The sequence below is a fragment of the Argentina silus genome (genome assembly GCF_951799395.1).
Source record: "Argentina silus genome assembly, chromosome: 10".
Classification (NCBI taxonomy): Eukaryota; Metazoa; Chordata; class Actinopteri; order Argentiniformes; family Argentinidae; genus Argentina; species Argentina silus.
The window spans coordinates 21,489,363-21,501,396 of record NC_139664.1 but is presented as its reverse complement, the minus strand read 5'-3'; the positions used below and the strand labels follow the sequence as shown (position 1 = coordinate 21,501,396).

The 12,034-nt window shown below is 39.4% G+C and overlaps 1 protein-coding gene across 1 annotated transcript; it reads right to left on the bottom strand.

Annotated features, from left to right (window-relative positions):
• Positions 1 to 1,041: 1,041 nt before the first annotated feature.
• cmtm7 (CKLF-like MARVEL transmembrane domain containing 7) lies at positions 1,042 to 6,977 on the bottom strand. Its single transcript, XM_083678395.1, has 5 exons — positions 6,744 to 6,977; positions 4,745 to 4,921; positions 4,380 to 4,478; positions 3,109 to 3,190; positions 1,042 to 2,794 (listed from the first exon to the last, which is right to left on the bottom strand). Exons 1-5 carry the CDS (start codon positions 6,858 to 6,860, stop codon positions 2,781 to 2,783), a joined length of 489 nt encoding a protein of 162 aa, XP_083534521.1. The 5' UTR covers positions 6,861 to 6,977; the 3' UTR covers positions 1,042 to 2,780.
• Positions 6,978 to 12,034: the final 5,057 nt, after the last annotated feature.

The following is a 12,034-nucleotide window of genomic DNA, read 5'->3' as shown; positions in this document are numbered from 1 at the left end:
GCAAAGGGAGGCCCTACCCAGTATTAGTATAGTGTTCCTAATAAAGTGTTTCAGAACAGAGCCCCCTGTCTGCCATCTAGGGAATATGTATGTCTATGGTTATAACACTGGGGAGTCTGTTTTTTCTCTCATTAAATATGATTGTCAAAGGAAATATAATGTAAACACACTGATTGTTTAACGCAAGGCCTCCTTCAGCTTGGCATGCAGTGTCAACAACAACTATAGCACCATAGATTACTATTCCAATCAAAAAAGCACAGCGCCTTCACTGTCCATGCATCGTGTCGACTACTTTAAAGGAACCTATCCAAACTATTTTGCTATTTATAGCAGGCTACAGTACATGATTAAGTTGTAACCTATATGCCTTATTCGCCAGGATATCATAACCCCCTTTCAGCTGCATGTTATAGAAAAAAGACTTGGGCTCAATGGTTACAATGGTTACCCCCATTTGAATTGTAAATATTGCAACTTCACATAATCACAGGTTTGGAACGTCTCATTTGCTACTGTGTTTGGTAATGGAGATGAATAACAAATGCCACTTACTTGTTGCTACTATCTAAGATCAGTCGTTTTGTATTGTATTAGTCATCATGACATGAATGCCATCACTTTCTGGAAATATTCAGACTGATCTCTGCGTTTTCAATGTGCTTTTTGTGGATATACAGCACAGTATATCCACACATACAGTTTGCATTTGTATTTTGCTCATAAAACACTATTGTGAGATCTGTATTCCAGAAGAGGGCGTATTTAGGCAACCAAACAATTTAATAGTGGAGTGGGCAAATTAGCTGTTCCGCGTTAATGGATTAAACGGTTGCCGGTTTAATAAACACTACTTATTTGAAACGCATGAGTCATTATGTTTGATACTAACTAGCCAAAGTTTTCTAGTCAGCTCGTAGTTTACTAGCGAGCTGTTAGGAGATGGAAAACGTTAGCTCCAACCAATGATCTTTTGCTAAACAAGGAAACCAATTGCATACATGTTGCCCTAAGAACGAACTTGATTCCAAAAAGCGCCAATGAGTCAAAAATTATATTCCTTTATTCCAAATCAAGCAAAATGCATACACCAAAAAATGAATAAATAAATCCAATACATCTCTGAAAAATATTGTTGGCCGTCAGTGCACAAGTGGAAGGTAGGTATATTTGCATTTTTCTGATTTGCATTTTTTATCTTATGTTCTAACCTCATAGTCATTATCTCCAGCACCATACCAGTCTACAAATGTGAAAACATCATTTAGAAATTATAAGAAGAAAAGGTCCAAAGAAAATGACCCAATATGATGTCATTAGGGGAAATTAGAAGAAACAAAAATCTGTGACAAAAAAATCTTTTGTCACAGTTTACAGCCAGGGGTTTTACAATAATTTTTTTACAGGATGTGTATCAACTTCTCATTGTCGATGAGAATATCTTGATTATGTATGATTATGTACATTTAAACAGTGTGAAAATATGTTGCTAGTGGTACTTGTAGAATTCCAAACTCGTTATGAATCAGTTGGCATGTCCAGTCTATTTGGATGTAAACAAAAATAAAATCACTACATGCACTGAAGAAAAACTGGAGCTGTCGGGACTGTGGAAATGCATGCCGTGGCGTTTTGAGGATGGCCTTTGAACTACAGAAAACACTGTGACAAGTCAGATGGTCAAGAATTTCCCATGGCCTTATTTATCATCATTTATGCTGCCTTCGTAAATATAATGTAAACATGGTGGCTTTAGCTGCGTGGTGCATACCTAACTCTAAAAAGCTATTGGAAAAAACATGCATTTTCTCCTAAAAGTAAGAACTCTGCAGACTGCACTGTGACCAATCTTTTGATTGAAAAACATGAACAGTCCAACCATTCAAGATAGAGAGATGGTTTGGGATGGTTCTTAGCCGAGTCCTTCATTTCAAACACTTTGTGAGGCACTTAAAACAATTAACAGCAACAGCGCTATTCACAGCACACATTTGTTACCCCTAACAACTATGATGGCATCAGGGTGGTATTTCACAAAGCAGGAGAAATGCCTTAGCCAGCGCACTTTCTTAAGTATTCTGAAAACAACTACAGATTTATTTATTTTTGAAGTACATTTTTAAGAAACTTCACTTGAAATGGGAATAGTACTCAGTCACATGTTATGAATTTCTGCTGCCTTCATAAACCATAAAATGAATGGTTAGATATTAGTATCTATTAGAGCAAATTTACAAACTTGTTGATCCTGCTTTGTGAAATCCAATTCAGCTCTCCCAATCCCAGACTTTGCCAACTGAATTGATCAGTTCCTCCAGGAATTTGCAATTTTGCAATCACAAGATTCAACACATAATCAGCAATTCCCAGCATAATGTGTGAGGGATTGCAAATTTGACCAATCAATTTACTATTACCACAGAATACATCCAATCAAATAAGAGTGTTCAAACACAAATGTATTTGAGAATATGTTGATAATCCCAAAATGGTTCAAACCATATGTCTGTCATTATCCATTCACAAGTTATTTGAGTTTTTCCCTGCATTTGATTACCTGAATTATAGTGATACAATTTCAGAAAAGCTGCAGTGAAATTTCCTGACCCTGATCCTGGAGGGACTGATTAATCATCAAAGAGGAACATTGGCCCAGGAACAGTTGTTATGTGCAAAACATCACACAGCACACTAACACTGTTTGTTATATGAAAACTCTTCATACTGTTTTTAACAGTAAAACGTCTGTTTACTTCAGGGGAAGAAATGCTTGATCGCTTTTACACAGCTGCACCTAAAATAGATTGAGAGAGGGAGAGAGAAACCAAGAGAGTGATGGAGAGATATGAAACACTAGTTAACCCAAATTCAGTCAACAAACCCTTGTGATAATGAATCTGTACTTGCCAGTAGGCAAAACCAGCGACTGAACCCCTGATCTGTCACTGTACACAGTAAAGCTCACACTGCAACAAAGATGTGAAATCATATCCTGTCTGCCACTAGTGAAAAGGAGGACATATTACATGATACGATTGCATTACATCATTGAATCTCTTTAAAATGAGTGACTGCTTTTCAAGAGTGTGGACCATGTCTCAGACTTACTGGTCGGCTGGGAACCACATGTGACCTTGTAGGATGTCCATATGCTGACAGCCAGCAGGAATGTTGCGATGAAGCCAAATACCTGTAAAAGAACAGAAGAGTGAGCATTCATATCCACCTGTGATAATATATGTTCTGGTTATCTAAACACCGGAACTTAAGTACTTGATAATTCAATGTTTAGTCAAAGTCAAAGTCAAAGTCAAAGTGGCTTTAATGTCAATTCTTCACATGTCAAGACATACAAAGGAATCGAGAGGACGTTTCTCACTCTCCCACGGTGAGACAGATAAGAGACAGATTTAGCCGCTATAACACACACAGAATGTATTTGATGATAATGAATCGGAAACTGTCCGTCTGATCACATTACAGCCTAGAGCAGAGACACGTTGATGGCAAGCTCAAAACTAAGCAGGCTACTGCCTCGCATTTGAAGGTATCTGGGTATGATTTTCTGATCACAATCCTGTCTACAATGATAGCTAGCCGACTTGATTTGTATTCAACGTGCTATTTAGCTGGGTATTGGGAGATGAGACAGGGTAATAAAAACTTCTACCAGAGTTGGGGGCACGGCTAGGGCCGGTGCTATGCTGCCCGCTAGCAAATCTCCACATTTGCAGCTCCAAAAAACACAACTACAAATCTTTTTGACACAGTTACTGCCAAAACACTATCAAAACTATGATTGGGCATCGGCAAACGTATTGCAGATGAACATTCACCATTTACAATGCATAATTTATTAATTTATTGTGCTGCATGCTTACATCGTTTTTTACAATGATTTAGCTCCATAACCAACACCTTATGAAATACCCAGACACTAGTCAAAGAGTAAAGTATGGTATCAAATGCATTAACAATTAAACCATCTTAGAACAAGGGCTAAGTTGTGCATACTTTCATTGTTGTGTTTATTTCTATGTCATTCAACATACTCCCTTAATCACTCTTTGCTCATTGAAATGTTTGTACATTCATGTTGGTATTGTCATGAGATATCTGATATAGAAAGAGAGAAAACAGTTTGTCCTTCCAGGAGCGGTCTAGCATGCTTGATAGTATCGCCTCCAACAACCCCTATAATTGCAATTTGTCCTGATCAAAGTTTGCATAGCAACCAAAAGAGCCATGGAGAGCTTAGACAAGGTAACATCTTTGTACTATCGCTAAATGCTGAGGTAGGACAGATACAATTAATTCATATTCCCAAGCTCTGGAAGGGAGCTTAGACATAATTAGAGAGTATCTGTGATGTCACTCACCGAACCAGCAACTAGTTCGGACATTCCTCCGCTCTTGACAGCTGCCACAATGGAGGCAATGAAGACCAGGATGGTCCCAACAGCATAATGCAGAAACTCCTGGAACACAAATGTCAAAGGGTGCGTTTAAGGTTCGTGTCCCCACCATGTTGTAGCTCTGCTGAATGCCCTCATGTACAGTATACAACTCTGAAGCCCATTTGTATGTGTCGTGTGTGTCGGTGTGTGTGTCGGTGTGTGTGTGTGTGTGTGTGTGTGTGTGTGTATGTGAGTAAGAGACAGAGAGTGAGTAAAAAAAGTGAGTGACAGAGAGAGAAAAAGAACAAGGGTTGTAGTGAGTGGGTATCATTTGCAGGGTCACTCACTGTCAGAGTCCAGTTAATGCAAGGGACCTTGCTTTGCAGTCTGAGCACATACATGAGGAAGAAGATGAGGAAGGCTATGAGGAACCACAGAGTCACCACCTCAAAGTATCGGAAGGCTGAGATGTCAGTCCAGCCTCGTGCACAGTGCACACACAGGTAAGCAATCAGGAGGGCCACCTGGAGACACACATGGTGGTTAACATACATCACAGTCTGATTTAATCCTGTAGTGTTTGGACCAGGTACAACACACCTTGCCCGAGGCTGGATTCAATACCATGTCAAACGACCACAACATACTTATGAAGCAGCATTATAACCATAATCATTAAAACCAAGAAATGCACCAGGGCTGCATTGTAAAGTTTATATACGAAAACACCAATTGTTTACTCTTATTGTATGTATATTGTCACATGGTTGTTTTGTGTCTGGTAGGTTTTGTATTAAATGCAATTGTATTTGAAAACAAAATACCAATTGTGAAAGATGCCAAGGCTCACATACATTCACCTTATTGATTCATAACATAAAAGCGGCAGAACGGTGTTTGGAACAACAAAACTGCCATTATTAAAACTCAAGGGAAAAGCTGAGCCACTTAACATTTCTTTCAACAGGAAATAACACCCTTTGTCAGCTTCCTAAATCTTCTGGAAAAAAGTCATTGTTGTTAAAGGTACAGTCTACCATCAGGGCTTTTCCTGTATATTACTTGAGCTAGATCTATTTCTTAAATGACTCACTAGTACCTCAGAGGGGAAGCGTGCATTGTTTATGCAATGCCATATCTAGCCACCAGGGGGAGTTGACGATAGAGTGTAGCAATCTTTCAGCTCAGTTGAAAAGATAGAGACGCAAAAGCCAGTGTTCAATGTAGACCTCTAAATACAAATGAAAACTACATAGGTTACCTGTGGTCTCCTGGCTGTACTGGTAAGCAGAATAAGAGCTATAAGCTATCACATTGTGTTACCTCAGAGCCTGAAATTGAATAATTTGTAAATGTTATGTAACGTATATCATTATCAGGCTCTTGTGGCAACACAATGTGAAATTGTGCAGGGGGTGAATACTTTTGCAAGTCACTTTAGTATAATTGTATAGATTTCGGTGTGGCAGCTATATTTCGAAAGCTCTGTCTGAGCAACATGTCGCACTGTTGCTTCTTGAAATATATCTATATATAATTTAAATCCATCTTGCCTTTCATTGAATTGATAGAAGATAAATGGTACTTCAATGTGTTATTTTTCTTTTACTGAATAGAAGCTTTGTACGAATTTATTTGCCATGTAAAATGTAAATAAATGTCTGACTGAAAAAAGAAAGGACATACGTCGGATGAATGTAGGAAAAGCAGAGTGTTAATATGAAGCGCAAACAAATGGAGACCAGCCACACGTCGGGCCATAAATGGCAACATCGGGCAGGCAGCGTCCAGTGAAAGTACCTCTTTACGACGTATCCCAGATGTAATGTGGATGCTTCGCAGCGCAGCGGTCGTGTGGTAGCCTATAATGTGTGCTCTCTGGGTTGTTACATTACACTAGTGTGGATGGAGCTTATTCATTTAACTTTCATCATGCATTATGAAATGTAGATATAATAACAATTGTATTATTTGAATGTTGCTTTCTTTCTGTAAGGAACTGTACTTATGTTGGTTTATTTGTATGATATCTTCTCTTGTTTAGTCGCACTGTGTAACCTTGTTTAGAAAAGCGCTATCCACATTAAGGTAGGCCTATTATTATCTCTCTCCCCCGCCAGGCCAACACGTTTAATTTCAAATTAAATGCGCATTAGATCCACTGTTAGCAATAAACTACAACTATGAATGACTATCAAATGACGAATCAAAACAACAATCAAAAGCCATTCTGTTTTTGACTTTTTTTTTTTATCAAGGCAGCGTTGCATACAACTAACATGCTTTGTGCTCAGTGTTGTAGGCATTTCCAGGTTAAAATAGTCCGTGATAAAAACTGCACTTTACCACTTGAGCGATTTTCAGTAGTCCTTGTATGGAACGAGCGTATCCCAAGTTTAAAAAACCTCCGTCTGAAGTCGATGTCGTAGTAGAAGTAGATGTGGTAACAACGGTATGAGACATTTTGATAGCTATAAATTAAATACAGTGTAGGCTAACTGTAAGCCGACTATGAAGCTAATTTTCCCTGGTCACCGAAATTCAGACAGTTGAGCTTCGGCTACTTCATTCTATGACTGTAGGGTGTGTGTATGTGTGTGATGTTGTTAGTTAGGGGTGGGGCTTACAGGAAACAAGCGGTTTCCAAACTCAGCTATGTTGACTTTACTCAATGGCTGGCCACCATGAGGGCTCATAGGCCTACATGAGAAAAGGCTATCAAAACAGCCTGTTGTCCGCAAATCAGTCATGCAAGGGCTGTTTCTACCGCACCGCCTGGTTCAGAGAGGAGCATGTGAGGCTACGTGGAATTGATAACAAAACCACGCACTTCGCCTATATTCGGACCTAATGCCCCACTCAGTGACTTCAGTCACGCACAACACGTTTCACAATCCTAAATTGTTTGTTTACAATTACATTGTTTACCAGCTTATATTTTGGCTTCTGGTGGGCTATGACAATTGAACTCATGAGGGATTTGTAAATTATATTCTTCTTTGGTTTCACAGCCAGATCAAATACTCAATATGATATTGAGGTGGTTCAAAGACTCTTGCAAAATTACAAATATTAGTTGTAGATAGCTTGTAGCTATGACATCTAAAAAGAAAAAAAAAAGAAACTTTATATTATTTTCATATGTTTATGACAGGCTTGTACTAAAAACTAGATTAGCATGTAGAAATCAAATTTACGGAATCTAGCTTTAAAACATGATAAATAATGTAAATAATATGTTTACAAGGTCTCTTACAAGGATAGCAAAAACAAACAATGGAGTGATAGGTCCTTGTGTACTAAAAAAAAGTGTTTCACCAAAACCACAAGGACCTTGTTTGTGCTTGTTTTCAAAGGAGATTTTTTAAACAAATCATATACAGCTTCAAGTCATGTTTTAAAGCTAGAGAGTCATATTCTAGCTGATTGTGGCACCAGGACTGGTTCTGGGGTGGGGTTTCCCAGAAATAGAGGGGTGTTCCAAATTTGGAATTCTGACTTGGATGTAAATGTATCTTTAGGTATGCAGTCTTCGTCCATGAGGAAAGGTGGAATCTGTCTAGCATATACTAGTGGTATGTTAAAGCACCATGTTAAGGCTAAAGCAAAATGTGTGTCAGGTATCTTGCAGGCATACTGTAATATTTCACTGGAGTTGACAGGGATAACTGCCCTCTGTCAACAAGACATGCTACGCAGGCCACTGAAGCAGGTAACATGTGAGCTTGTGCTGTTTAATCATCTTTAGAGGCCCCAGGTCTATGTAGTGGCACAGCAATCTGGCAACCAACACACACAAGAGGTAAAAAAAAAAAAAAAAAGGTGAGTATCCATGTGGTAACTAAGAGTTGCTAAAAGGTGCGTGCCATCGTGCCCAAAAACAACTGCACTCATCCTCCAGCATCTCAAATAGATTCAGTGTCTTTACACACACACACACACACACACACACACACACACACACACACACACACACACACACACACACACACACACACCTAAGAGCCTACTGAACACAGTTATTGGTTCTTGCCAAATTTTCTTAGGTTGTCATGTTTTAACATAACAAAATGGAAATAAGAAGGTAGTACTCCAAGTTCTGAAATAGGAATTCCATCAGTGGCGATGAAGTAATGGGTGACTGACCCAGGAAAGGAAAGGACTTCCCCAGATCTTGGAACTTTGCAGCAACAGGGTTCTGTTTCTGGCACCACACCCATAAACAACTCTGTTACCATGGAGGCAACAGACAGTGTGCTATTATCTATCATCACATCCTGTGAGAACCGCAAAGGAACCAGAGCAGGATGGAAAGAGTGGCTAATTTTAGAGAAAGTGCACACATGCACACACACACACACATACACAGTCTTTGGCAAAGCTGACAAATGCCCTTCAGCATATAGTACATACACCCACTAACACAAACCCTTCAGTGTGTGGTCAAAAAAATAGGCTACATGATGTAGGTTAGGGAAACTGGATTCCCCAGTTTCTGTTGTACAGCTATCTAACAATATAAAGTTACTATAAATAGTGAAAATATGTTTTCATACAGTGAAAATTGCCATTTTCTACATTCTGTAGTCAAAAAGATAATAAGAAAAGGTCCTATGAAAATGATTTTCTATGATTTTATGTACTTTATGATTTCAAAGCCAAGGGGGAGGGCGAATAGATTGGATAGAAGTATGAATCAAAATGTGACGTACTGTATATGTCAGCACCAGTGTCTTGAATCTGACGAAAGCTGCTACTGGGAGCAAGAAAAGGGTGCAGAGAAGAGGGGTGACATGGGAGAACCGTGGGAGATAGAACACCTGTGGACCAGGAGCTGTGCTGCATCTCTCATCATGAATGGGCGTATCTCTCATCAGGAATGGGCGTGTCTTTCATCAGGAATGGGCATATCTTTCATCAGGAATGGGCGTATCTTTGTAATGTTGTAGAGGAAGAATCTACAGCAGTGGGTCATATAGAGCAGTTTCACAGTGTGGCCAGCAGATGGAGACAGAGCCCAATGCTGCTGAGCCTTTTCCTCTCCCAGGCCAACACATCTTTTCTCCATTAGCCAATTAGCACACCTGCTGGCCATTCCCTCATTAAGGATCACTAGTTACAAGATACCTCAATATCTCCCTGGTTATCAATACCCGTGGGGAATTTACCGAAGCAACGCTGTGGCACTGACCTGACCCATCCGAACGAAGAAATGTTTTGAGAAACAGATTTAGATTTTGGACTGGCTGAGAACCTGAAACAGGTAACTGACCTTTACTTGATGAATATCAAGTAATAATAATTACAAATAATGTTTTAATTTCAGATAATATTTGTGGTATTTTTAGATGTCTATTTACGATTTACGAACCGTAGGTAAAGGCATTACAGTAATGTCATGTAGAGTATTCATGAGTTGCACATTACATCACAATTTGCTTCAAATGAAACAACAACCACAACATGTTTACATGTAGTGACCAATGACTTTATTAGTTATCCATCCCTCCATTTATATCAGGCCAGAGTATTTCATCAACATTACAGTGGATGTTCTCTCTGACCATGCATCTAGGGGGAAAGATGGTGTGAGTGCTGGATCCATCCCTTGCATGCATCTGCTATATGTCTCCACAAGCCTCTCTCATAGCTCTCTCAGTTGTGCAACTCCCACCTCCAAGAGGAAAATAACTCCTACATTGAATGTAGAAATGGAGAGAAAGGTGGAAAAAACACCATCTTAAAACGTGGATGTGCTTCAAACCACTCATGCGCAAGGTGAATCAGACATTGTCCCAAACAACCACAATCCTCAGTTCAAGTCCCACTTCTTGGAGTATGATGTATCATTCAGGGGAATCAAAGAAACTGAGCAGTTGTGCTGCATTTTATGGGCCAAAGATTGTTGTCCCAGGTCGGGACAGAAGGTCAGGTCGGGACAGAACATCTATGATGTGGCTCCCTTTGGCTCTGGCTCCGGATTGAATGGAGCCAGATTAGTTGGTACCTGAATGATCAACCTGAGTGGGCCGTCTTCAGATTGATTAGCCCTCTCAGACTGCAACGCCCCCACAGCTCCCTGCGCTTTCTGCTCCTATAGGTTCACACTGCTGTTTTGAATCTCATGTGGAACAGATGGAATTTGATTGCAGCGTTCTCTCCAACACCTGCAGCTGAGTTTCTTGTTGCTTCTCTCTCTGCTTGCTTTACTTTGTGGTGCATTTAAGCAATTCCGTCAACTCAGGACTTGCCTAAACAGGGTCATCGTAAGCCTTGAGGTTAATTCACTATTGTTTAAAATAAATGGGACCCATTGATATAGCCTCCTCCCTAAATAGATGCAGCCCATCACACGTGCCAAATAAAATGGCAAAAATGCAGATAGAATAGCTTAAGTAAAAAATGACTCACTGGAGACAGCCGGTAAGACAATGAAAATGCAGTTTTTTCACAGATTGACATTTGTGATATTTAGATATATTATATATAATAACATCATGTCAATGTGACAGCTTAGGGGCCACATGATTGATGACATGATCTTAGTGGTGCCTTCAGGCAATTACCTTATTAATTTGGAATATTAGCCAAATTAATAATAAGTAATTAATTATCTATAGACCCCTATATCCATTACCATTACTGTTTTCTCTCTCTCTCTCTCTATCTATCTATATATCTAGCTGTCATTCACCATGAGGATAGAATGTAACATTTCTTTATGATGCACAGTTCCCTTCGTAAGTATTCTTTTAGCTCAGTATTTCAACAGTTTGGATTTGAAATTAAACAATTACTACTGGCTTAAACAAGAGATTGTCATTTTAAATTCAATGTCATTTTGAAATTGCAACACATTTTTATACATAGTCCCCCCAGTAGTATTGGCTTGACATGTGTTTCTGGTTAGTCAGGTGTCTTCCGTCAAACATAATTTGTGTATGTGAAACAGACAAGTCAGTTGTTGCAAACAGTAGCCCCGCAATTCAACTTGCTCTGACTGAGCCTTGAACTCGCCAACACAGATGACTGTCTCCTCAAATACCTCATGGTAACCTGCTATGCTATCGAAAAGCTAGCTATTCGACAGCACGGGTGGGGGTATTTGAACTTGAGGAGTGAGTTTACCATTTCAACTCAGTTACATTTCTCTGTATACACTGTAATAGACTAATTTGTTTACGATGTTATTAAAGCCTAATTTGATGTATTCTCACTTGACCATTCTTGCTCTATTCAACACAACTCAACAATTCTCTGCACATAGTGTTAATTGAATTAGATGGAGTCAGATCATTAATATGAACATATGCTTTGTTATTAATATTACACAAACACATTTCCTTGACAATCCTTCATATTGTAACTGCCAACCTATAAGGCTCTACATTGTTCTGACAGGCCGTAGTTTTGTGAGACACGTGTTTCCCTGGAGTTTGTAGGTTGTGGTAGCAGGTGTCGTCAGACTGGAGGAGATTGAGGACTGATGCGAGGATGTGACGCTGTTATACATTGCTCCCAGGATGATGCGACATGCACGCTTCTCGATGAAGCATGAGGGCAATGCCACAAGTACAGGTCTTATGTAGGTAATGCACATAAGCAAAGCATCTTAGTTTGCATGTGTATGAGCTATT

What these genes read in the sequence shown, in the direction of transcription:
- cmtm7 (XM_083678395.1), bottom strand. Translation starts at nt 6,860, where the DNA reads ATGTCTCATACCGTTGTTACCACATCTACTTCTACTACGACATCGACT. An exon ending in TACTGAAAATCGCTCAAGTG is followed by an intron (nt 4,922 to 6,743) that starts GTAAAGTGCAGT and finishes GTGTGTCTCCAG; the next exon opens with GTGGCCCTCCTGATTGCTTA. An exon ending in CCGAACTAGTTGCTGGTTCG is followed by an intron (nt 3,191 to 4,379) that starts GTGAGTGACATC and finishes GTTCTTTTACAG; the next exon opens with GTATTTGGCTTCATCGCAAC.